This window comes from Typha latifolia, chromosome 4, assembly GCF_019914945.1.
Source record: "Typha latifolia isolate L0001 chromosome 4, TyphaL0001v2, whole genome shotgun sequence".
In the NCBI taxonomy this organism is placed as follows: domain Eukaryota; kingdom Viridiplantae; phylum Streptophyta; class Magnoliopsida; order Poales; family Typhaceae; genus Typha; species Typha latifolia.
Window position 1 is genome coordinate 2,741,630 of NC_133089.1, and position 22,971 is coordinate 2,764,600.

At 39.0% G+C, this 22,971-nt stretch overlaps 5 protein-coding genes across 8 annotated transcripts; 3 read left to right on the top strand and 2 right to left on the bottom strand.

The window, feature by feature from the left end:
* Positions 1-1,368: 1,368 nt before the first annotated feature.
* Positions 1,369-4,463, top strand: LOC140785966 (glycosyltransferase family 92 protein Os08g0121900-like). Its single transcript, XM_073134118.1, has 2 exons — positions 1,369-1,997; positions 2,706-4,463. The coding sequence occupies exons 1-2, from the start codon at positions 1,859-1,861 to the stop codon at positions 4,235-4,237; spliced, it is 1,671 nt and encodes a 556-aa protein (XP_072990219.1). The 5' UTR covers positions 1,369-1,858; the 3' UTR covers positions 4,238-4,463.
* A 1,929-nt stretch (positions 4,464-6,392) lies between these two features.
* LOC140787386 (small ribosomal subunit protein bS21c-like) lies at positions 6,393-9,857 on the bottom strand. Of its 4 annotated transcripts, XR_012108839.1 has the most exons (4): positions 9,230-9,682; positions 8,585-8,756; positions 8,202-8,262; positions 6,562-6,910 (listed from the first exon to the last, which is right to left on the bottom strand). XR_012108839.1 is itself a non-coding variant. In XM_073136284.1 (2 exons), exons 1-2 carry the CDS (start codon positions 9,646-9,648, stop codon positions 8,645-8,647), a joined length of 531 nt encoding a protein of 176 aa, XP_072992385.1. In that variant the 5' UTR covers positions 9,649-9,857; the 3' UTR covers positions 8,453-8,644. The 4 variants fall into 4 exon arrangements, 1 of the variants encoding a protein (XP_072992385.1); XR_012108838.1 differs by lacking the exons at positions 6,562-6,910; positions 8,202-8,262 and adding an exon at positions 6,393-6,545; XR_012108837.1 differs by lacking the exon at positions 8,202-8,262 and having other exon boundaries at positions 6,393-6,910.
* A 1,028-nt stretch (positions 9,858-10,885) lies between these two features.
* On the top strand, positions 10,886-14,520 carry LOC140787387 (two-component response regulator ORR26-like). The gene is made up of 5 exons (XM_073136285.1): positions 10,886-11,178; positions 12,199-12,351; positions 12,465-12,854; positions 13,043-13,119; positions 13,501-14,520. The coding sequence occupies exons 1-5, from the start codon at positions 11,052-11,054 to the stop codon at positions 14,467-14,469; spliced, it is 1,716 nt and encodes a 571-aa protein (XP_072992386.1). The 5' UTR covers positions 10,886-11,051; the 3' UTR covers positions 14,470-14,520.
* Positions 14,521-14,948: 428 nt separating this feature from the next.
* Positions 14,949-17,106, bottom strand: LOC140787663 (GDSL esterase/lipase At3g48460; the record flags this gene model as incomplete). Its single annotated transcript, XM_073136711.1, has 2 exons — positions 14,949-15,666; positions 16,444-17,106. Coding segments are annotated over 2 exons (1,158 nt in total), but the record flags the coding sequence as incomplete, so codon positions are not given.
* Positions 17,107-20,019: 2,913 nt separating this feature from the next.
* Positions 20,020-22,899, top strand: LOC140787272 (fructose-bisphosphate aldolase 1, cytoplasmic). Its single transcript, XM_073136102.1, has 2 exons — positions 20,020-20,221; positions 21,605-22,899. Exons 1-2 carry the CDS (start codon positions 20,194-20,196, stop codon positions 22,651-22,653), a joined length of 1,077 nt encoding a protein of 358 aa, XP_072992203.1. The 5' UTR covers positions 20,020-20,193; the 3' UTR covers positions 22,654-22,899.
* The last annotated feature ends 72 nt before the right edge of the window (positions 22,900-22,971 follow it).

The window sequence follows — 22,971 nt, forward strand, 5'->3', positions numbered from 1 at the left end:
AAATCTTTTACCACGTGTGCCATTTTAGTCAAATTGAAGCATTGTTAGGAGTCACATTCATAATAATAGAACCATAGAAAAATAATTGAATCAAAATTGACCCAGAAAACTTAAAGCGGCCTTCCATGTTCCATATAGTTAATCACATTTGGCAGTAAAGTCCACATCTAGCTAACCCACAACCAGTACCTCGAGGTCGATTTCAAATATCCACATGCCTGTCGCAAGATCTGAGATGGATCAACAACTAAGTCATGAGTACGACTTAATCACGATGCATAAATTCTATATATTAAATTCCAATAAGGGTGTTTTTTTATTATTATAAATATTTCAAAAATAATTTAGTAATATACCTTTAAATTCTTGATTAGAGAAATCTAGAGATTCTAATTCTTCAAAAGAAGCATGTGAAGTGAACCATCTGGTCTTCTTTCTTCTTCTTCTCTTGGGGCCCCACGAGCTTTTCCCCAGCCTTTCCAACCACAGAGCTCCGGCTCCGGAGTGGGGCCCGGGGAATAAGGCAGCTTGGACCCTAAGCCACAAATCTCCATTATTTGTAGAGTCTCCCACAGAGAAGGTCTTTTTTTTTTAATGTTATTAGTAAATAAGTACATGGTGGTAATATAGAAAAGATACACTGTCGAGTGGGACCATTATTGTCGCAAATATTAAAGCGTCACGCATTTTATTTGCTCAGAGTTATGGGTTGGTCTTATTGAACACTTGAACTACTTGAAATTTTTCTCCTTTTTTTTTTTCCAATGATTGGTAAATGGTCAGGGAAGAACTTGGAAGCCGTCAACTGCGGCGTGACACGAGGCACCGTCGGAGAAAATAAAACTATTTTAAAGAAATATATTGCTACGTGGAATTAGTAGAAGAAAAATGCATGGGATAATAACACCTGAACTCCTTAATTTTATCGCTTGTTTTCAGAGATTCTACTAAATTAGAGCTGTATAGCTTTAGTTTTGAGGTGGAATATATTAGATCTACGTGAAAATAGGCATTAGTTGAAACAGCCTAGCTGTAATTAATTCTGTACTTATTTTAAATTTAGATATGGTTATATTGTTCCTATGATTTTATCCCCCCCCGTTCCTCCCGATTAATGTGGTCTATTCTAACTCAAATCTTTTTGAATACGTAAATATTCTTTTGATGGAAAAAAGAAAAGGTAATTAACATAATAACAATAATATTAACCCAAATTGCAAAGTTAAAAAATACGCCAAATTGCCAAAGTAGTCACTATCCGCAGCCATGACCATGGCCCATGGGAGAACTTTTCCCAACAAGGAGAGAGAGAGAGAGAGAGAGAGAGAGAGAAGTCTTAGGAAGCCTCTTCACCTTCCTCTTCTGCCCACGTAAATCTCCGAGGTTACAACTTTAGTTTCCTTTGGGAAGTAGAGAACGTGGGTTAAAAAACTTTAAAAATTAGGTGCGGCGAATAAAGATTTATTAATGCCTCGGATTACGTTTAAGATCCTATGTCGTTGTGGGACTATTGACCGCTGTAACACAAGAACATGGGAATAAAAGACGGACTACTTCTACTACCCCTGGAAAAGAGAGAAAAAGAGAACAAGATAAGAGTGAGACACTGAGACAGAGAGATAGATCGCGACCTTCTTGCTCTCCTCCTTAGGGAACCGACACCGCTCTCTCTCTCTCTCTCTCTCTCTCTCTCTCTCTCGCTCTCGCTCTCGCTCTAGGAGTACTGCTTGTGGGTGTTGAAGAGATGTGGCTGGTGCAGGGGAGAAGTGGTTTCGGATCTGCTTCTCTATTTCAGTGAGAAGTGAGAGAAAGAGAGAGAGAGACAGAGAGAGAGAGAGAAGAAGAAGAAGAAGAAGCCATGAAGGAGAGGCGAAGGATAGGAATCCGAGGAGCCCGAAAATCTTCGGGCTCCACCTTCTCTTGTGCGCTTCTCTTTGCGTTCCTCTGTTGTGCTCTCTTCGCCGCCATTGTTTTCTCCACTTTCCAGATTTTTGGAGGTAAATTTGAGTTCTTTTTTTAAATGTTAAGATTCATAAGTTTACTTGACTGTAGATGAAAAAGATTGGATTTTGGTTTGTGGGTCTTCTCCATGTTTGAGTGAATTTGAGTTTCATCGTCCCGAGATTAGTTTTTGGGTTTGAGGTGCGATAATTTTGGACAGTAAGAACGACAAGGTTAGATTTTGGCCTTAAATTTTCATGTCTTGATTAATGTTATCTCGATTTTTACAAGATAACAAGCAGCGATCAAAAGGTTTTAGTTTTAATACTACAGCCTATAAGGATAGGATGCTTGGAATCCAAGGAAAAGCACAAAGGAAAGAACCTGGAAGTAACCTACCTGGTTTTCCGGAATTGAAGTGAATTCAGACTTTATTCATCTCAGTACAATGAGTAATTTCCTTCTCTTTTTGATAAATTCGGTACAATAAAAATCTGCAAGGAGATAATTGCGAAAAAAAAAAGAGAGCTTGATTTTTTCTGGATTTCAAATAAATTTAAACATTACTTGTTTTTCATTAATTACATCTGAGAATTTTAAGTAACAAAAGTTGGAATTCGGTTTCTCTGATGTTGAAGTCATTTTTATTGATCTTCTTGTTCTTTTTTGTGTTCCATTTTTTTTTTTTTTGAATTTATGGTAAATCTTAATTCTCTTCTGTCATATTTTATCTGAACTCCATTGTCACTGCTGAACTATAACAGTATCATCCCGACCGGTCCTAATTCCGGCATGGCCATTGCCGACGATGAGCGCCATCTCCACCGAGCTCCCCACCTCCCGCCGCGAGCCAGCCGCCGTCTCCCCTCCCCTTGAAATCCAGCAAGCCATCTCCTTTCCCGACCAAGTCCTCCTCATTCTCAAGCACCCTTCCTCTCATCCCAACTCAGACCTCCTCTGCCTCTACTTCCCTTCTTCCTCCTCCTCCTCTTCGAAGCTCCGCCTTCGTCCCATCTCCCTCACCTCCTTCCTCATCCACTGCCCCATCGCTCCCCCCGGTTTCTCCGTCTCCGTCTCCCCCTCCCCCTCCCTCGAGCTCCCCGTCGTCCGCCCCTACCAATGGGACCACCTCGCCTACGCCGCCGTCCTCGACCTCCGCGACGACTCCACCATCGTCTTCGCCAAGGGCTTCAACCTCCGCCCCGCGCGGTTCTCCGAACCCTCGCGGTACGAGTGCGTCTTCGGGTGGGACTTCTCCAAGCCCAAGTACCTCATTACCACCCCGGCCCTCTCCGTCGCCCAAGAGATCGTCCGGTGCCGGACCCCACTCAGCGTCATCCTCCGCCACCGCCTCCCGAACCCCTCCAAGGCGCCGCCTTTAGTCTCCGTCAAGTCCAAGGGCCGCGGCGCAGTCACTCTCCCGTCCGTCGCTCGCCCGGAGATCCTCTCCCGGCTCGGAACTCCCCGGAGGAAGGAGCACTCCATGTGCGTCTGCACGATGCTCCGCAACCAAGCCCGGTTCCTCCGCGAGTGGATCGTCTACCACTCTCGGATCGGCGTCGAGAGGTGGTTCATCTACGACAACAACAGCGACGACGGCATCGAGCAGGCGTTCGCCGCCATGGGCGGCGCGTCCAAGTACAACGTCAGCCGCCACTCGTGGCCGTGGCTCAAGACCCAGGAGGCCGGCTTCGCGCACTGCGCGCTCCGCGCCCGAGACCACTGCGAGTGGGTCGGGTTCATCGACGTGGACGAGTTCTTATACTTCCCGACCGAAGTGACCCTGAAGGACGTGCTCCGCAACTACACGACCAAGCCATGGGTAGGCGAGCTCAGGACCGCCTGCCATAGCTTCGGTCCTTCCGGGAGGAAGAAACTCCCCTCGGAAGGCGTGACGGCCGGCTACACGTGTCGTATGAACGCGCCAGAGCGCCACAAATCGATCGTGCGGCCGGAGGCCCTGAATCCTTCGTTGATCAACGTTGTGCATCACTTCCACTTGAAAGACGGAGTGAGGTACGTGAACATGGCCCAAGGAGTTATGGTGATCAACCACTATAAGTATCAAGTATGGGAGGTGTTCAAGGACAAGTTCTACCGGCGGGTGGCGACCTACGTAGCCGACTGGCAGGACGAGGAGAACGTCGGTTCCAAGGACCGGGCACCGGGATTAGGGACGAAGGCCGTCGAGCCGCCGGATTGGCCCCGCCGGTTCTGCGAGGTGAATGACACAGGGCTCCGGGATTGGGTGCTAAAGATCTTTCCTGATCCTCAAACCGGCAAACTTCCATGGTAATTGGAGCAAAGTGCAATTGGTTCTTTTTACATAAGAAGACGTAGAACGATTAAAGAGAGAGAAGTATAAAGGAATTTGTCTTTGCTGCTATAGTTGTGGTACTCTGTTATACTAGTAGTGTAATTATAGATGAAAGGCAGGCAGATCATTCTTTTGTAGATATAGACATCATATAGTTCCTTTAAATTGTGTTGAAGATTTGAAGGTAATGAATCGAATTTGGGAACTGGGGCTTATTATTCTCTCTGTTTCTTGTGACGACAACTCCTCCGCTCCTCCTCGTTCTAATTTTTCATCAAAAACTAATGGTGAAATCATTAGGAATAATGTGATTTATTAGATCTTACCATTCTTAAATCAAACTATATTTTTCTAGAGCTAATTAAGTCTTTTCATATCCCTTTAGCTAATGATTGCAATACGGTATAAAGTACATAAGAGTGAGGGTAATTTACCCTCAATTTGTTTGTCACTAAATAAAATCCCCAATTATGGCAGAGGTAATGAAAATAATTAGGTCTTGGAATTATTATACTTTTGTCACCATCTTCTTCTTTTCATTGAGTTTTTCTTCATGGAACAGAATGTTTTACCTACCACAGAAGAAATTGACGCTCACTAACGTGGTATTATTCAATAATAGACCCTCTTCTTCTTCTTCTTTTCATTTTCTACAGTTTTGTTGGGTAACCGTCAATTGAGTTGAAGATAGGGATGTTATACCTTCCTTGATGTGGTCCTTGAAGTATCTTGAGCTTTCCAGGAAAATGGCATTAAAATTACCACCCTATCATTCTAACATCAAAGTTAAAAGATATATATATATATATATACCTTCTATAAAACTAATCTTATCATTCTTTTAGCTTTCACTTTTTGCCTTTACCTTTAGCTGAATTTAATCGTTGTGTGATTAGAACACCCAGTAGAATCCATGATGGCCACCTTGTCTTGTTGGGTTCTATTATTACTTCACCATCACTGTTATCTTGCTGCATAATCTTATCAAAATTTGACATCATACTGTTCATAACCTACGAGCCTTCTTGACTGGCAAATCTTTATCCAAATGTCCTTCACAGCGTGGCCTTGTCTCTCTTTAAGGCTCCCATTAACTTTCTTTTGTACTATTCTTTTAAGGGAAAAAAAAAGACTTTCTTTTGGACTATTAAAGGGAGGTTTATCTAGGCTAATTATTCACAAAGATTTAGTCAAGGGGAGGACTAAGATAATCACATGGACCTGCCTAATTCTTTTAATTTGCTATGGTTAACATTAAATAGAATAGATGGGTAGTTTTTTCTTTTCTTTGAATTTTTTGAAGGTTGGAAGTCTCATGATTAACTGGCAAACATAAGAGTGTTGTCTGGAATCAAAGTTGTCTCTAAATTTTTTTCTCCAATTTGATCCTAGAAAGGAGCTGTGAGCTGGTCTCTTTGTTTGCAGCTGTCTGCTTGACTAAGCAATGTGAAACCTAGAATTTTTTTTTTTTATATTCTAATTATTGTGACCTCTTTACAAGCCACAATATAAGGAAGTGTGGGCCATCACTGCCAAGTGGCAAGCCATGTGGACAATTGCATATTTGACCCGGAATTTGTTGACAACCAAGAGGAGTGATTTCTGAAATCTTAACTCTGCCATTGTTTAAACTTGGTCATCTTCCCATAATTGTGAGAAAAAAAAATATTGCACCATGTTGGCTGTCAAGCCAATAGCTATATAAGTCCATCATCATCAGCATCTCCCTGTCTCATTAATATCTGGTCCAGAGAACATAACTCAAAACAAAGAGAAGGCTCACAATTAATTGATAGATTTCTACAACCAGAAGTCAACCAGACAAAGCAAAAGCCTAACATAGAAGAATTTGCTGCAAAATCTGTTAGTGAGGATCTGTCTTCTTGGTTGCAGTTAAGAATCATGCAACAGAGGAGCAATCACTGCATAAAATTCTATAAATTTCTATAATCTAGATGAGAAATGACATTTCAGAAAACAAGTTGGAGACATCTAAATGGTAACCAAACTATGCCTAGACTATCACACAATAAGAAGGATTTTGTGACAATTCCAGTTTCAAGATAATCTGCAACTTCATTTCTCTATCATACTCATTGAATTGTTTCTTGAAAGAAAAAGGTAGAATGGCAAGTAGAGAAATACTTGTACAACATACAAGTAAATACTAATATTCATCATTTCCTATAGGTTTACAATCAGATATCAGATAGCAGCTCAAAAGATGTGTTTGATGTTGCCTGATAGGTTGTAATAAACATTTCAGCTGAATGGCATTATAAAGTATCTGCAACAAGTAAACAAAGAAAAACTCAGTGATATATCATACAGGCATTGCCAAATCAACTGACACACTTTAGTTGTTATCCTGCTGATCCTCGCTATTACAGAAAAAGGTTGACTAACATTTAACTCCTCAGGAATCTTAATGGAGGAATATTTCCAATACGATTTCCAACAATCACTGAAAGTACTAAAAGCAATGTAGCGCCACATTTTGATGAGAAAAATCTGGGAAGGATCCTTGAACTTTTAGACAGGGTCATAACTCGACTGATTTCCAATTCCTCAAACTTAGCTTTACGACATATTATTTGCATTCCAGGCCACTCCCATGACATTCTACATTCTCTATCATTGAATGATTTATCCCTGACAAAGGTGGCAACAGAACATATGAGAGAATATGATATTCAAAAATCAATTCCCTTCACTTGAGAAAAAAATGAGAAAAGGTAAAAAGAAAGGAGATAGATCACTTGTCTATATTTATACAGCAGCTAATGACCTCCTACTTTCTACATACTAAAGTGAACGACCAAAAGAAAAATGAAAATTGACATTCCAAACAAAGATCCCCTTGTCTTCACTGGGGAAACTTATTTCCATTTCAAAAAGACAATCTTGGCAATAACGTAATTCACCACTATTCTGGGCCCCTGCACTCTGACATTCAATACAAAGATCCAAAAAACATGCCAGATTGCAGCCCACAGATATCAGATATGGTAAAGATTAAGTCCTGAAAATGCTAGTGGATCCCCAAGTCCGTAGAATCAAAGCACAAAGGCAATCAACGTGCTCAGAAAATACTCAGATATAACATTCCAAGCAAATAACTCTCAAATTAAGCTTATAGCCCCCACAAAGGGGAATTATAATGATCCTTTGCATCTAGCTCTATGTGCTTCAAAATTAAATGGAGAGAAGAGAAGGGGGATTTTCATTTCATTCTTAATTTCTAATTCAGGGGTGTTGTTTGATGACTTATCCTCTTTCTCCTTCATCTAGGCTCCACACCTGGTTAAACTTTTGGTGCCTTCTTCGAAATTGAATAAGACCAATGGCATGAAAATCTCTCCACATTTCATGGAAAGAACCTTGCATGCTTGCTTTTTCCCCTGGCCTGATTAGAATATAATTCAAAGGTTTGACCTCACACTGACATTTGACAAAACAAGCTACTTGATTCTCTCATAAAACACCTTTGGATATTTCAGTTCTCTTCTAATCAGAACCATGTTATCGACCAAGGATGAAACAAAAAGGAAAAAGATCTAAAAGTGATTAGTACCAAAAAATCTGATTGAGGGGGAAAATATGAAAGATTGAATAAGGGAAATAAAGATAGCATAGGATAAGAATAAGAGAAAAGGAAGATGTAATCAAAAGGAATGATAAGGAGGTGAAAATTCATCATGAACTTCACAATCACAGTCCAAAATTTTCATGATATGATGATACACATCAAATAGGATCCCTCTTTCAGTTAAATAACATCAATCTTGACCCTATTGATCTAAGAATTGTGTTTAAGTAAAAGCTAGAAGAAAAACAACAACATTATCATCTTGAGTATATCTAGATTTCTGTCAGAACAAGATCATGAACATTTTTGTTAAAAAAATGTCTGTCCTAAATGGTCGAAGCATCAAGTGCTAACCTCATGTATACAATTAATTGATAGCTCTTGTCTTTTCCAAACGCCTTGTACACACCTTAACCTACATCAACCTTGCATCCAATAAATGTATGCCTTCATCTAAAGCAAAATCTCTTGATGAGAAATAACTGACACCATCAAATAAATTGTTAAATGAGGCCATATGACTGTGTACATGGAACTTTTATGAGATAACCCATATTTCTGGGAGACATATATATAGGTACCAAAGAGCAATTATGGAATAGAAGTAACAAGGTAATAATGATTCTTTAATCAGTATAAATTGGGACTGGAAGCAAAACATCACATAGTTGGAGCAGAAAACATATGTCTTTTTGAAATACAAAATACAGAAACAAGAAAATTATGATCAGGCCCACCAGTGATATAAAAGCTGCTCCCAAGTCCCAACAAACAGGAAGGAAGTATGATCTCTAGATTCAATAAGGAAGTTCTCCTTCTGGAAGTTCCCAATTGTCTTCTTCCTCTTCATCTTTCTTGTTGTCTGATTCGTCTTGCTTGTCTTTAGGCAAAGCTTTTGGCGTATACCGTCTATCAAGTGAGAAGAGAGACAAATAGATGAAGCAATCAGCATGAAAACAAGCCATACTTCAAAATCTTAATAAATAAATAAAAAATCTGCAAGGTATTTCAAGATTCTAGTCCCCAACTAATTCTTGTTACTTATTCATGATCCACAAGAAGGGGAGAATATAGCATCAACTGGACCCTCTTTGCATCATCACCACCACATATATTCATATATAATTACATGATCCATCAGATTTTCATTGCCCAGTACAAAAGATAAGTACAAGAACAAACCCAATTAACAAAGTAATGCAAGCCTAAATAATTTTGAAAATCCACTAGAATGGGCAGAATACTGCAACTACTAAATACTAGGAAAAGAAGAATTTTGAAAGCCTACTAACCTTTCCTTGCATCATGAGTAATTGACATGCTGTAGCTTTCTAACCCATCAATATCTATAATGACGAAATAATGCAAGAAAAGATGCAGACCTCCTTCGATTTCTCCGGGCGGCCTCCCGGGTTTTGCGCTTCTTCTTCTCCTGCATGTTCTCAAAGAACCTCCTCCTCCTGCACTCCTGTATGACTCCAGCCCTCATCACCTCCCTCCTAAACCTCCTCAGCAGCACCTCCTCGGGCTCGTCCTCCCCGACCACCACCTGAACGTTGTAGCAACCCGACTTGGCGAAGAGCACGTTAGCCCAGGCCAAAGAAGGGCAGCAACTCCGCAAGGTCGCATCTTTCTCCGTGAAAATCTGGAGCCTGGGATTCTTAACGGAGATCGGGAGAAACCCATCTGCTCTATCCGTCGGTAATCGCCATGGGAGAGGGGAGAAGTGCGATGGCCTCGTCGTCGTCGGGAGAGGGAGAGATGGTAGCGAGCAGAGGAAAGCAGAGAGAGAAGCCGGCATCGTCGTTTCACGCCTTGACGACTACCATTTTGAGGGGTTTTGTGTTGTTTTATTCCTTAAACCCTTTCTTGCTCTTCTCCAGTTACTGGAGACCTCCAGTGATAATCCAACGGCTGCTAGCTAATTGCTCTTCACATGGTGATTTCTAATTCTATGAAGAGAAGTACAGGTACTAGAAACAGAGAGGCATTGCATGCCTTGAGAATTATGCTCCAATCTTTGAAATCTAATCCCTTCGACTTCATAACAAAAAAAAAAAAAAAAGAAGAACAAAACAGCAACAAAACCTATAAATTCTAGTATTACTTTTGGATTAACCAATGGCATGTTCTTTAGAGGTTATTCACTAATAAAATCTCGACACAGCTTATCTACACATTTATTCTGGCATAATTTATCCAGTCACTTCCAAACCCACTCCAAAAAGAGGTGAATCCCATGTGGAAGTGATCACATTCCATCTTTTACTTATTTTAAGAGGCAGCTCTGTAGCTTATTGGTTTAGCAGCATGATCTCTTCTCCTTGATCCCTTTATCCCCCCATATTCTTAAGTTTTTCTCTTCTCCTTGATCCCTTTATCCCCCCATATTCTTAATTTATTTCTTTCTCAGTCCTGTTCTTGAACCAGAGCCTTCTCTTTAATCAAAGCAGCAAGATAGTGGGCATTTCCTTTTTAGTCCCACAATCAAAAGGCAAGCACTGTTTGTTGAATCACTCAGAGCCACATTTGGCATAATCTAAGAACAAAAGCCTATAACAGTAAAAGGATCAAAACTTATCGGTTCGAATTCCTCTATAAACATTAGAGTTGATATTTAGTAAAAATTTTACGAAAGTGCTTTTATGTGTATAGTTTAGATTCGTTGATTCTAATCATATATAAAATTATGTGGAAAGAGATAAAGCTTTACGCGGAATACATCATTCAATAGTGTATATTATGAAGGAATCCACTCAGAAATGGTTCTTTAGATGCTGATAAAAAAAAACATTATCACTCTAGTCTCCCACTTCTAATATACTGAAAGAACCCAAACAAAAGAAAGAAAAAAAAGATTTCTTAGGGAGAAGAACGTGTCTGGATGTGAATGGCCTGAGTTCCTAAGATTTTGAAAACAAAAGGAAAAAAGAATCTCTTCTTCACAAAATTTATTGTTAGCTTTATAAAATTATTTTCCACGTGCAATTATATATATATATATGTGTGTGTGTGTGTGTGTGTGTGTGTGTGTGTGTGTGTGTGTGAGGCATACAGTTATGAGGCGCCAATATGGGTTGCCAAAACTTAAACATTTTGAGCAACTTCCTTTTATAAACTCCATTAAAGAAGCCCTCCTGCAAAGCCTAAAGAATCCTTGGTCCTTAGAGCTCTTCTTTTGGTAGGAGAAAGCCAAGGAAGGCAATGGAGAAAGCCTCAGCTTCTTCTAGGGCCGACGCCTTTCCAGTTGGCCTTCGGGTTCTGGTCGTAGATGATGATCCCACCTGGGTAAAGATCTTGGAGAAGATGCTTCGCAAGTGTTCTTATGAAGGTAGTTTGATACGATCTTTGATGGGTTTGTGATCTTTTTTTATTTTTTATTTTTTGCCTTTCTGGTGAAATGGGTCTTTTAGGTTGACGTTAAAGGTCAGAGCTTTCTTTTGTAATAATCTCTATTTGGTGCTTCTTCGATTTTATTACAGTCCATTTAATTTGTACTTTTGCTACTAAGGGAGAAAAGGAGGCAGTTCTTAGGTTTTAGTATTTGGGCTAATAATTGCGTTAGAATGGATGGCAGAGTGCTATGATTAATTTGATAATATATCGAATTCCAGAAGCTCTGCTGAGCAGTTATTTGCCTCTTTTTATTACCCTAAGAATCATATGCTGCAAATAGAGAGTAGGAGAGATAACTCATCATAGATATGTTAGTGATGAATGTCAGAGACTTGATCTTCAGAACTCGAACCTTTCTAGTCCTAGTAGTTTCTTAAGATTATTTGTTATTAAGGATTTCTCAAGTTGATTCTGTAAAGCCTGGTATCTCCTGCATTATTATACTTTGTCGAGGTACCAGGTATGGTGGCAGATTTTTTTCTAGCAAAGGTGAATCTTTTGGTCATTATTAAACCTGCTTGAGAATGAACTGTTGACGGTTTGAGAAATTTCTGCATAAAGATGCTTGACTGGCAAGTCGAAGTATTCTTCTCTTGCATCTGTTCACAAACAAAAGCATTAACAACTCCATCCATTAGAAGCTTCAGGACGCATGTGCATGGAATTTGCAGTTAGATTGGTAAAATTTTACTGAAATCTTTACATAATTATCATATACATTGTGCTCTCCTTATGATTTTTGGTGCAGCCAGGTTAGAATAATTCTTGTGTTATTCTCATAAAAAACATAGAGATTACTTTTATACATGTGAGATTTATGATCAATTGTTCTTGATAATTTATTATCTTTTTATCTACTTATATAGCTTGCAGAATCCTGTGTTCCTAGGAAATGCATCATCCCTATTTCGTCCCTGTTTCATTACAGTAACATTGCTGTTCTTGCCTCCTACAGTTACTACATGTGGTTTAGCTAGAGAAGCTCTGGATATCCTACGTAAAAGAAAGGACAAATATGACATTGTAATTAGTGATGTCAATATGCCTGACATGAATGGTTTTAAGCTTCTCGAGCATGTAGGCCTTGAGATGGATCTACCTGTCATCAGTGAGTTTATCCATATCCAAACATGAGCTTTCCGAAGAATTCAAAATATTTCTTTCCCATTTTCTATTGGTGTGATTAACTTATATACAAAGTTTTTTGTCCCATCTTTGCAGTGATGTCTATTGATGGTGAAACAGGTAGAGTCATGAAAGGTGTTCAGCATGGTGCTTGTGACTACCTCCTCAAGCCTGTGAGAATGAAAGAGTTAAGAAATATATGGCAGCATGTTTACAGGAAAAAGATGCATGTAGTTCAGGAGATCGAAGGCCGTGATATCAGTGAGGATCTTCTATGCAAAAGAAATGGATGTGACATTTTTGAGTACAGGAATGCATTAAGTGGTGAGGATGTAAACTCCACAAAGAAACGAAAAGATTCAGAGAACAAAGAATATTCTGATCAAGACTTTGGTGATCCTGCTACTGTTAAAAGAGCTAGAGTAGTTTGGTCTGTGGATCTTCATCAGAAGTTTGTGAATGCTGTTAATCAAATAGGATTTGACAGTAAGTATCAAGTTACTACTCATTTTCTCTCAGAGTATGTGAGCAGTATGCTCTGTGACTTTGTGCATTATATTTTCTCTTGAATCAAAGATCTTTAAACTGAAATTTCTCTTCACCCCGACAACTTGCTTTCTTGGCTTTCATACAATGATGTTTGTATGTTCATCACTATCTGTCTGCTCTCGCAGAAGTTGGCCCAAAGAAAATACTCGACTTGATGGATGTTCCTGGGTTAACAAGAGAAAATGTTGCCAGCCACCTTCAGGTGAGATATGAACTTGATACATTCCTAAATGCTAAGGTAGTCTTTTTTATCAAGCTGTGCGAGATCCTTTATACTTGATTTTAGATATGATAAGCCATTGTCTTTTTGTTTTTTTGTTTTTCGTTTTTTGTTTTTGTTTTTGTTTTTGTTTTTGTTTTTTTCCCTGAGTAGAGTAATGAGCCATTGTTATAGCTTCCATAGTTTGCAATTTTGGAGCTTGAGCTACTTTACATTTTAAGCAGAGACAAAAGATCTTTGAAATATTGAAGAATCTTATGCATTGACTTATAGACTTAATAAGAAGTGGTTTGGATAGATCAATCATTATCTGGTTCCTTATGCTTGTTTAGTAGTGTTTCTGAAAGCATGTAACTTATGCAGAAATATCGGCTCTACCTGAGTAGACTGCAGAAGCAGAGAGACATAAAAAGCTTCAGTGATAACACACGCCCAGATTTTAGTTCTAAAGATTCTACAAGTAATGTTCACCTTTGTAGCCCACTTCAAGTACAACATACAAATTCAGGTTGTGAATTTCATGCTTCTACAAATATCCATACTCCAAGAATGGTACCAGATATCCAACTACAGAACTTCAAAAGCACAGCATTCTTGCAAGTGGATAATAAGAAAGCTCTCACACATGATGTTCCTGATTCTCAGATGTTCAGCAATACCACTCATTTTGGTGTAGAGCTTTCTTTAGAGGGTATGATGCATAATATTTACCACAAGTCATCTCAACCTGCCAAACTGAAGCATGAGCCTCAGAATGGAGTTACTCCAGTGCTGCAATCTATGCAGTACCAGAAGCATAATCATGATAGCTCGCGATTGTTAGAGGACTATTCATGTCTGCCAAAGGCTCACCAAGAATATCCAGTTTTTATAGACACTACTATGCACACCCTGCCATCTGTAAACCCAATCAGTTTTATGGAGAAAGATATCACTGGTCCATCTGAAATCAAACCTGTCCTTACAAACTGCATTGGAGGTATCTCCCCGGAAACATGTGGAATTGACTCAATTTCCCTTCAAGTCGAGCACAGAATAGCAAGTTCCCAGGATATTGGAGCTACGTTTAATTTTGATGGACCTCAAAGCATAAGATATTGCTACTCCGATCAAACAGGCAATCAAGGTTTAATACCTCCATCACGAGAATTGAGTCTTTTAAGTGGCAGAGAACTGATTTCCTTACCCTACGGCGAGAATCTCTGTTCTCTTCAAAGCATTGGTTGTTTTGAGAATGTAGGTCTCAATAGCATGGATATTTTTCAGTGCAGTGATTCAACACGATTGACAGCAGTAGGAAGTAACTGGTATGATGGTTTGGAATTTGACTAAGTACTTGTATGTTGCACTGGAGTAACCATTGATAAATTATTATTATTATTATTTGTTGTGTGCATAGTCCTGCTTTAAATACTTTCTTCAAGCATTCACTGCTGATGACGGCTGATGCTTTTTTACTATGTTCATATGGTAGTGCTGATAGTCTGATAGCTATTAGTGTTATAACTTCGGCACCTGGTGGATAGATTCAGAGGTAGTCTTCCACTTCATTTATGGAGTGTTATAGAGTTAATCATGGTTATTATATAAATGAGTAACATGTATCCTGATATTTATTTCAAAATTTGCAATATCATCTTTAACCTTCTACTAACACTGGGTTCAAATGTGATATGTATAGAAGCTGAGGGTAACTTACTTTCTTCTTCCTCCAGCCTGAGATGTAATCAAATGAATTTTAAATGAATGCTTCATCTACCCTTTTGCAGTGATACAAACCATATAGATTTGAACTTAATGTTTCTAATGTATGAAATTAAAATCATAGATCATGTATCATAATATTTATGTTTTGTCCATCAAGGAACATACCACTAGCCATCAGTTATCTTAGTTTTGGTGGTACACATTCAGAACTCATCATGAGGTACAAAATCTTATTGGTCCAGCTTACTGCAACTGACACTGTCCAATTCCTAAAGGCCTAATCCATAGCAAAGATGATTAATTCATGTCTAAATGTGCCCATGATCTTTAACTTCTAAGAAGAACATCAAATGCTGGTTTGCAGTACCCGCGGTTGAAGAACATGTCAGCAACAACCTTATACATTGCTTCAGTTAGGTGAACCCCATCCCAATTCACAAACTTAGCAGGATCTGAGCAAGCTTTTGGGACATCTGGTGAGCCACATGTGGCAAAGAGGTCAAAGTTTAACGCGCCGCCACCAGAACCACAACAAGTCTTGAAAGTCTCTTTAAAACCAAACATAGATGGATTCTTCAAGACAGCGTGATAAGCGCTGTAGTAGTCGGCATAAGAAATTATAGCGTCTGGATGCCGTCTCCTGAGTTCCTGCAATCTATTCTGAAGAATCATGTTGTGGCTGTAGACTTGGTTGTTTACACTAGCAGCACACCCAATATCATCTCTTTCATCTTGTGAACTCAATATCAGTGCCAGTGGAAGGCAGCCTGTTGGTGGCAAGCCTTCAACCACAATGTACTTGGCACCTTTGTTGAGCAAAGCCTGCCAATTAACAGGACAATCGTGTTAGGTAAACATCTTCGACTGATAAAGTTAGTCATCTAATAATCAGATTTGGTAAATTTAACCAACAATCAGTTCTGAGAATTGCTTTTACATACCAAGAAGTGTTACTTTTTGTATATAGTGGAACATAAGAATTTTTCTCTCTGTAGCTCTAATTTCCCAATTTCCACTCTTTATTTTTCTAAATCTTATTGTGAGATGTATGATCTCTTAGCTGTCGATTTAGATACTGCTTATAGTCATGCTTCAAAACTAGCAAACGTCTGTAAGACTTCTAGATTCACTACACGATAAATTACTTTATCTGACGACTGATCTCATCTGTCAGTTTCTTGTTAATGTATGTTGTTTTCAAATGCAAATCAAATTTCATGTTTTCATTGTTAATCTACACCATCTTCATACTTCAAGGTCTGAAAAAAAGGTAAACTCTATTTTCTTTTCCTACTTCCGTTTATGTACAAAAAGACGTTGTATACTCCTTTGCTAGTGTGAAACTAGGAATTGTATGAATATGTTGCACCATCTCCTTACAGATTGTATCTTTTGATATAAATTAATGAGCAGTTGCTTTTAATTTGTTGATATCTTCTATAAAACACTTCTAATCTGTTTATCTTGATGATGTAGAGTTGATAAAACTAAGTTGGATATCTGAACAGCAGGAGGCATCTTGCAATCCAAGAGAAGCACAAAACAGAGAACTGAGCACAAGAAACCAAGAAGATGATGAAACAGAGGATCATGTCTTACCTCTAGAAAGATGGCCACATTCTTGACAGCCAGATCTCGAATACGATTTGGCGGGACGGAAGATGAAACACTATAAGCGTAGTCGTTAACTCCAATCTCACCAACCCAAAAGAGAGCATCTCCGACTGCAGCTTTGCACTCCGGTCGTCTCCTCCCTCTGCATTCCCTTTCTTCCAAGTGCCTCTCAAACCAAGACAGCTGCGTCATCAGAGACTGAGGAGTGATGTCAAAGGTCATGTTGTTCTTCACGAAGAAGTCATGCTCGATCGCGGTGGATCCCGCGACCGCAAAGTTGACACCGTGGGAGAAATCAGCAGACCTGGCAAGGAACGGCGGTAGGAATGGCAGAGACAAGGTGGTCGCGAGGAAATCTACCACGAGGCGGCCGTCGGAGTACCGATTCGTGGAGCGGTGGAAGAAGGTTGAGCCATAGGGAGGGCTAGAGACATAGCCAAAGGAGTGTGGCCCAGTCGTGGAGTGGGTGTTTCCAGTGTCTGTGAAAGAATCACCAAATGCATAGATCTTGGAGAAATTACGCTTGTGAGTAAAATTACCAGAAGAAGAAGAAGAAGAAGAAGAAGAAGAAGAAGAAGAAGAAAAGAAGAAGAAGAAGAAACAAGAGGAGTCTGCAGTAGAATGAGCAAGAGGAAGGTGGTAGTAATGGTGTTAAGAAAGGCAGAACTGGCCATTCTTTAGCTTGTGTTAGGCTATACTACTAAGCTCCCTCTGGGAGTGAAAGACAGTTAATATAGTTGGGGGGAGGGTGAAGGCATACACTGCAGTTGAAATGACAAGAAAACCCCTGGTTGAATGCCTCTGCCAAGGACAATCAAAAGCGTATGGAGACTAGTTTAAATGGTCTGCATTTATTTCCCCATAAATGTGATCTGTTTGAGGTGACGTACTAGGTGACACATTGTGGTAACTACAAAGTTTCTCAAGTTTATTTGATCAATTCACTTGTGGTTATTTCTAGGACTCTTGGTTCATCCTTGAATTACTCTATTTTACCTATCGAATCCTAATCGTCTAAATCGAATCGGTTTAGTAGTTGATATGAGATCTATGTTACTTATTGCCTGTCTTCCTTTCTCTTTTACAGCTCTGGTGAAAAAGATTTTAATCACATCTGAATGCAAACAGGATGGACGTTTGCATTTGAATGTGGAGGTTGGCGGTGTTTCAATTAAACATAGAGAAGTAAATGCAGTGTGCGTTGTTCTTGGGATGGTTGGAGGTAGATGCAACTAACTCATTCGGTGAGGTTTATTACTGCAAGAGCCAGCAGATCCTCTGCAGCTCTGACTGCAGAATTTTCCTGTGTCGAAATACTTGGCGGCATGCGATCGGATGCCGAATTATGATTAAAAGTCGTGAAGTAGCCCCACTGCATGCATGAAGTTTTATGCAGATCGAGAGGAGTGTAGAGAATTTGCTTCTGCTACAACTAAAGGGATTGTCTCATTAATGTTCCAGTGCTGCAGCTCTCACTGCAAGTTGTTGGTTTCTTCCAAGTTTTTGGCAAAGGTTACAATAAGTGACAATCTGAGAGGATTTTGTTTGTATTAATTTTTAACGGCATAAGTTTTTAGAGTAGTTGATAAATTTAACACCGCCAATACTATATATCAAGTAGTTGATGAGAGTAACATGCTGAATATACTATCTGTGGCGAATTCAGCAACTCTCTCTTTCTTTTAGATATTAAATGTTTTTAAAAGGTATGGCCAACATTGCTGACAAATTGTCATTGACAATCAAACCTTCTCAAAAATTCAAACTCCATGATTCTAACATTTGCCGTTGTCATGGCTTTAAAAGTTCCCCTTCTTAGTTTAGTTTTAATATCACATCAATTAAGATATTTATAACTCTTTAATTAGAACAGGACAACTGGTTTGCCTCCTTCGATCTTTGGATGACTGGCTTAATTTATATAAAGTTTCATCACTTTTAAAAAAAAAAAAAATTAATATATATATATATATATATATATATATGTTAAAAGATGCTTAGTTGACCTTCCATCCTACAAGGAACGCACTCTTTGCATCTATGTGGATCACCATCATAGTCTTATTTCTTTAACAATCTTCTATAAAAATGAACATATAATAAGAGCATATACATTAGATGGATTCATAGCTTGCTATATGCGTGGGTAGTGATGCATCATGATTCATGATGGATCTTGGAAATGGACATTCATGTAAAATATGATGATAAATTTAAACCTAAGAGAATGTCAAATATTTTTAAATATGGCATAATTAGAGCACTTTTTGGTATCAAAATAAGTATATATATGTATGTCTTAGGAGTTGGGAATGTGGCAATGTGAGAGTTGAGTTGTATAAGATCATGTTGAGTCTTAGTCTTCTAGAAATAAGGAATATAGACCACAACTTGATGTCCAAAGACAATTTTATAATGCTCATGAGGGTGGCTAACTATCAACTAATGGTCAAAGTTGGTGGGCAGAATGGCTTTGGAATTTGGATGATAGAAGACTAATGACTCCTTGAAGAGTTTTCTTAATCTTTTATCAAAGGAAAAAAAAAGGAGAAAAGAGAGGTTTGTATAACAATCAAACATGTACTTACTGCATGATGTGATGGGTCATATATTCACTTATTACTCTATTATAATGTATTATAATATATATTATTAGTCGGTTATTTATCTTTTATGATATCCAGACTTTAATTTTTTAGTCTTTCGATCTAATAATTTAAAATTTTTAAGCTAATTAATTTTTACAAACCATATATGCTACAATGTATGATAACATTAGTAATCCATGACCATTTTAATGGGTAGGACTTGTTCTAGATTGAAGCACATTTTTAATATTAATCCCAGAAACACAAGCCTAAATTTGCTTTGATATCTGACATTGCATTGAGGTGGAAGTACAAAACAAAATATATCGACCAAGTTCATGTCTTTTCTTAATTTTTTTTTTCTTTTTTTTTCTTTTCTACCCTTGTTTAGAAGATTTTTTAAGGTTGTAGGAATAATTTCTCACTTGAAACTTTACAAGAAAGCAATAATAATAATAATAATAATAATAATAATAATAATACATCGATCGATTACTTCGAGGTTGAAAAGAAAAATTAAAGAAAAATAAATATAAATAAAACCTCGAATCCTTCTCCCAGACCCAACTAAAAACAGGAGCTAGAAATCCGAGTGAGCCCATTGGTATAAACAAATGGGTAGCATATCTTCTACAAAATCTACCTGTAGAAATTTCCTGCATTAACACTTGGTTCGGCTGTTACGTGATTTAGAGCCAGTGAAATAACGCCAAGTATTGGATGCAGCCAAATTCCTGCATATGCGCTGCAGAAGATCCGGGTCAGAGACGAGGGATATTCCATTTGGATTCGCATAAGCTTGCATATAGCACCCTTCAGTTAAGCGAATTCGCAGTTGGGACTTTTTCTTATGAGAAAAGAAGAGTGCGATTTGTAAATTGAAAAAAGTGAGGGTTTGAAAGGAAAAATACTCTAGGATCCAAATGGCACCCACAAGTTTTCAAAACCGTCGTCGAACCTCTTTTGACCAAAAAGACCGGGACCCAATCGCCCACCCATTCGTCCGAGCCTTCTATTCCGGTCATTGCCCGGAGTATTATATATATGGACTTCCATCTCTCTCTCCCTCCCTCTCTCTATTCCATCCCTAGTCGTCAAGCCTCTCCTGTTTCTCGTCTCCGTCGTCTTTTAAGACTTTTTGGGAAAGATGTCTGCCTACTGCGGAAAGTACCATGGTATGATCCCCTAGATATTTGTCATTTTGAGCGTTTGATGGGTCTGATTTGGAGTTCTGATGCTTGCTTTTGTGGGTTTTGGAGATTGAACAATGGAAGAGTAGAAGATCTGGTTGTTTTCTTGCTTGGTTGTTCCTTTTTCTGGGGGGATTTTCTATGTTGGGTTTTGGATTTAGGATGAGTATGTGCGTAAAGGAGTCACCTTTACTTGGTATTGATAAAATTATAGTAATAACTCGTTTTATTAGTATTATTTGCCGAGGGTGAAGTATAAAATTCGAGGTTTCCTTACTTTTTGATTGAGGGGGATATGGAAAAGGAGCCCGTTTTGTTATATGATCTGTGTACTTTGACTGATAATAGAAGTTAATTATGCAGAAAGATGAATTATTAATGATCTTGCTAAAACATCCTTGGTGCTTATATCTTCTTTAAATTTAAGGATAACATTAGGTGGATTTTGACTGCTTGTTCAAGTCTCAACCAATTGTTGGTTTGATATACCATAATGTGGACTTGCTTTGTGTCTTATCTAATAGGATTGGAATGAAGGTTGTTTCAAACCCTAAATCCTTATTTTCTGCTTCTTGGACTCGTTATTGCTGATGATACAAATGAAACATAATGACATTTTTTGCAATCTTTCATCCTTTGCTAATCTGCCTATTTCTGATAAGCGCTTGAAATGCCTTTAGATGTTGAAACTTGTTATGGAATGTTTGTTTGATTATTTGCTTACAATAGGTCTTTTAACAGTGTATCTTTTTTTCTCTGACGATATCCGAGTTTTGCTTGAGTAAATTCTAACGTAATTCTACTCTATAACATTGGTTAGAGGCCTATTTGATTATCCCTGCGATAACTTAAGTAGCTTTAATCCAATCTAATTTTTGACCTATTTTTGTGTTTTACAAATTTGCACTGCATCCTGTTCAGATGATAGACTATTGCTTGTCGTTATTATGGTGTAATATTATGTTTATTATCATGCCGATTCTTATCATATATGTCTGCATCATCCAAAATGAACACATTTTTGTCTACTCATTCCATATGATAACATTTCAAAGTGTATAACGTCCATATAGTTAATTGTACCTTTTATTTACAGTTTGAGGTTTTTTTTTCCTTTTTTTTCATCTCTTGTATGCTTCACAGTTCTTTTTTCTCGTTAATAACTTCTGATTTGCCTGGAGAAGTTTTCTCTAAGATATATATCTTGCAGCCTTGGGGGTGTTTTCATCAAATGCATTAAGATTCATACATTAGAGTATTGTACAATGTCCCTATCCTAGATTGTCATTTTTTGATGCTCTTTGATCTGCTGCTTTAAGATTTCTCTAGACCTAAGAACAAAGAACTGAGATGCTCTTTACCTTGCAGATGAGCTCATAAAGAACGCTACTTACATTGGAACCCCAGGAAAGGGGATCCTTGCTGCTGATGAGTCCACTGGTACAATTGGCAAGCGCTTGGCAAGCATCAATGTTGAGAATGTTGAGGAGAACCGCCGCGCACTCCGTGAGCTCCTCTTTTGCACCCCTGGTGCTCTCCAATACCTCAGCGGAGTAATCCTCTTCGAGGAGACCCTCTACCAGAAGACTGCAGATGGCAAGCCTTTTGTTGAAGTTCTCAGAGAGGGTGGAGTCCTTCCTGGTATTAAGGTGGACAAGGGCACCATTGACCTAGCTGGCACTAATGGAGAGACCACCACACAAGGCCATGACGACCTTGGCAAGCGCTGCAAGAAGTACTATGAAGCAGGTGCTCGTTTCGCAAAGTGGCGTGCCGTTCTCAAGATCGGCCCTACTGAGCCATCACAGCTAGCTATTGATGTAAACGCTGATGGATTGGCCCGCTACGCCATCATCTGCCAGGAGAATGGTCTTGTTCCCATTGTAGAGCCTGAGATCCTTGTTGATGGGCCGCATGACATTGCGCGATGTGCTTATGTCACAGAGGTTGTCCTTGCTGCTTGCTACAAGGCACTCAATGATCACCATGTTCTTCTGGAAGGGACTTTATTAAAACCAAACATGGTAACTCCAGGGTCAGATTCCGCAAAGGTGCCCCATGAGGTGATTGCTGAGTACACTGTTCGTGCTCTCCAGAGGACTGTCCCAGCTGCAGTGCCTGCCATTGTCTTCCTCTCCGGTGGACAGAGCGAGGAGCAGGCTACTTTGAACCTGAATGCCATGAACAAGCTGAAGGGAAAGAAGCCTTGGTCACTTTCCTTCTCGTTTGGCCGTGCTCTGCAGCAAAGCACGCTTAAGGCGTGGGCAGGGAAGGAGGAGAACATTGAGAAGGCAAGGGCAGCGTTCCTTACCAGGTGCAAAGCTAACTCAGAGGCTACACTTGGGACATATGGTGGAGATGCTGCAGGTGGTGAAGGTGTCTCTGAGAGCCTTCATGTGAAGGACTACAAGTACTGATCTTTTCCTTCAATCGGTTTAGCGGCTTTTGAGTTATGAGTCTTAGGTTGATGATGAGGATGTTTAGATTTTCTAAGGAACTACTTTGCTACCTTAGAGGATGTTATCAATAAGCTGGAGTGTAATCTGTTTTGGATGTTTGGTACCTTTCTCATTTGTTTGATATTGTGTTATGAATGTTTAACTAGTTTATTCTCCTGTGTTTTTTAATCAATTTAAATTTGATACAGTATCTTTGAATTGTAATCTACTATTGTTGATCTTTAGGGTGCTTTTCAATTTTCTTGTTCATGTTAATCTTTGTGATTTTTGCCATGG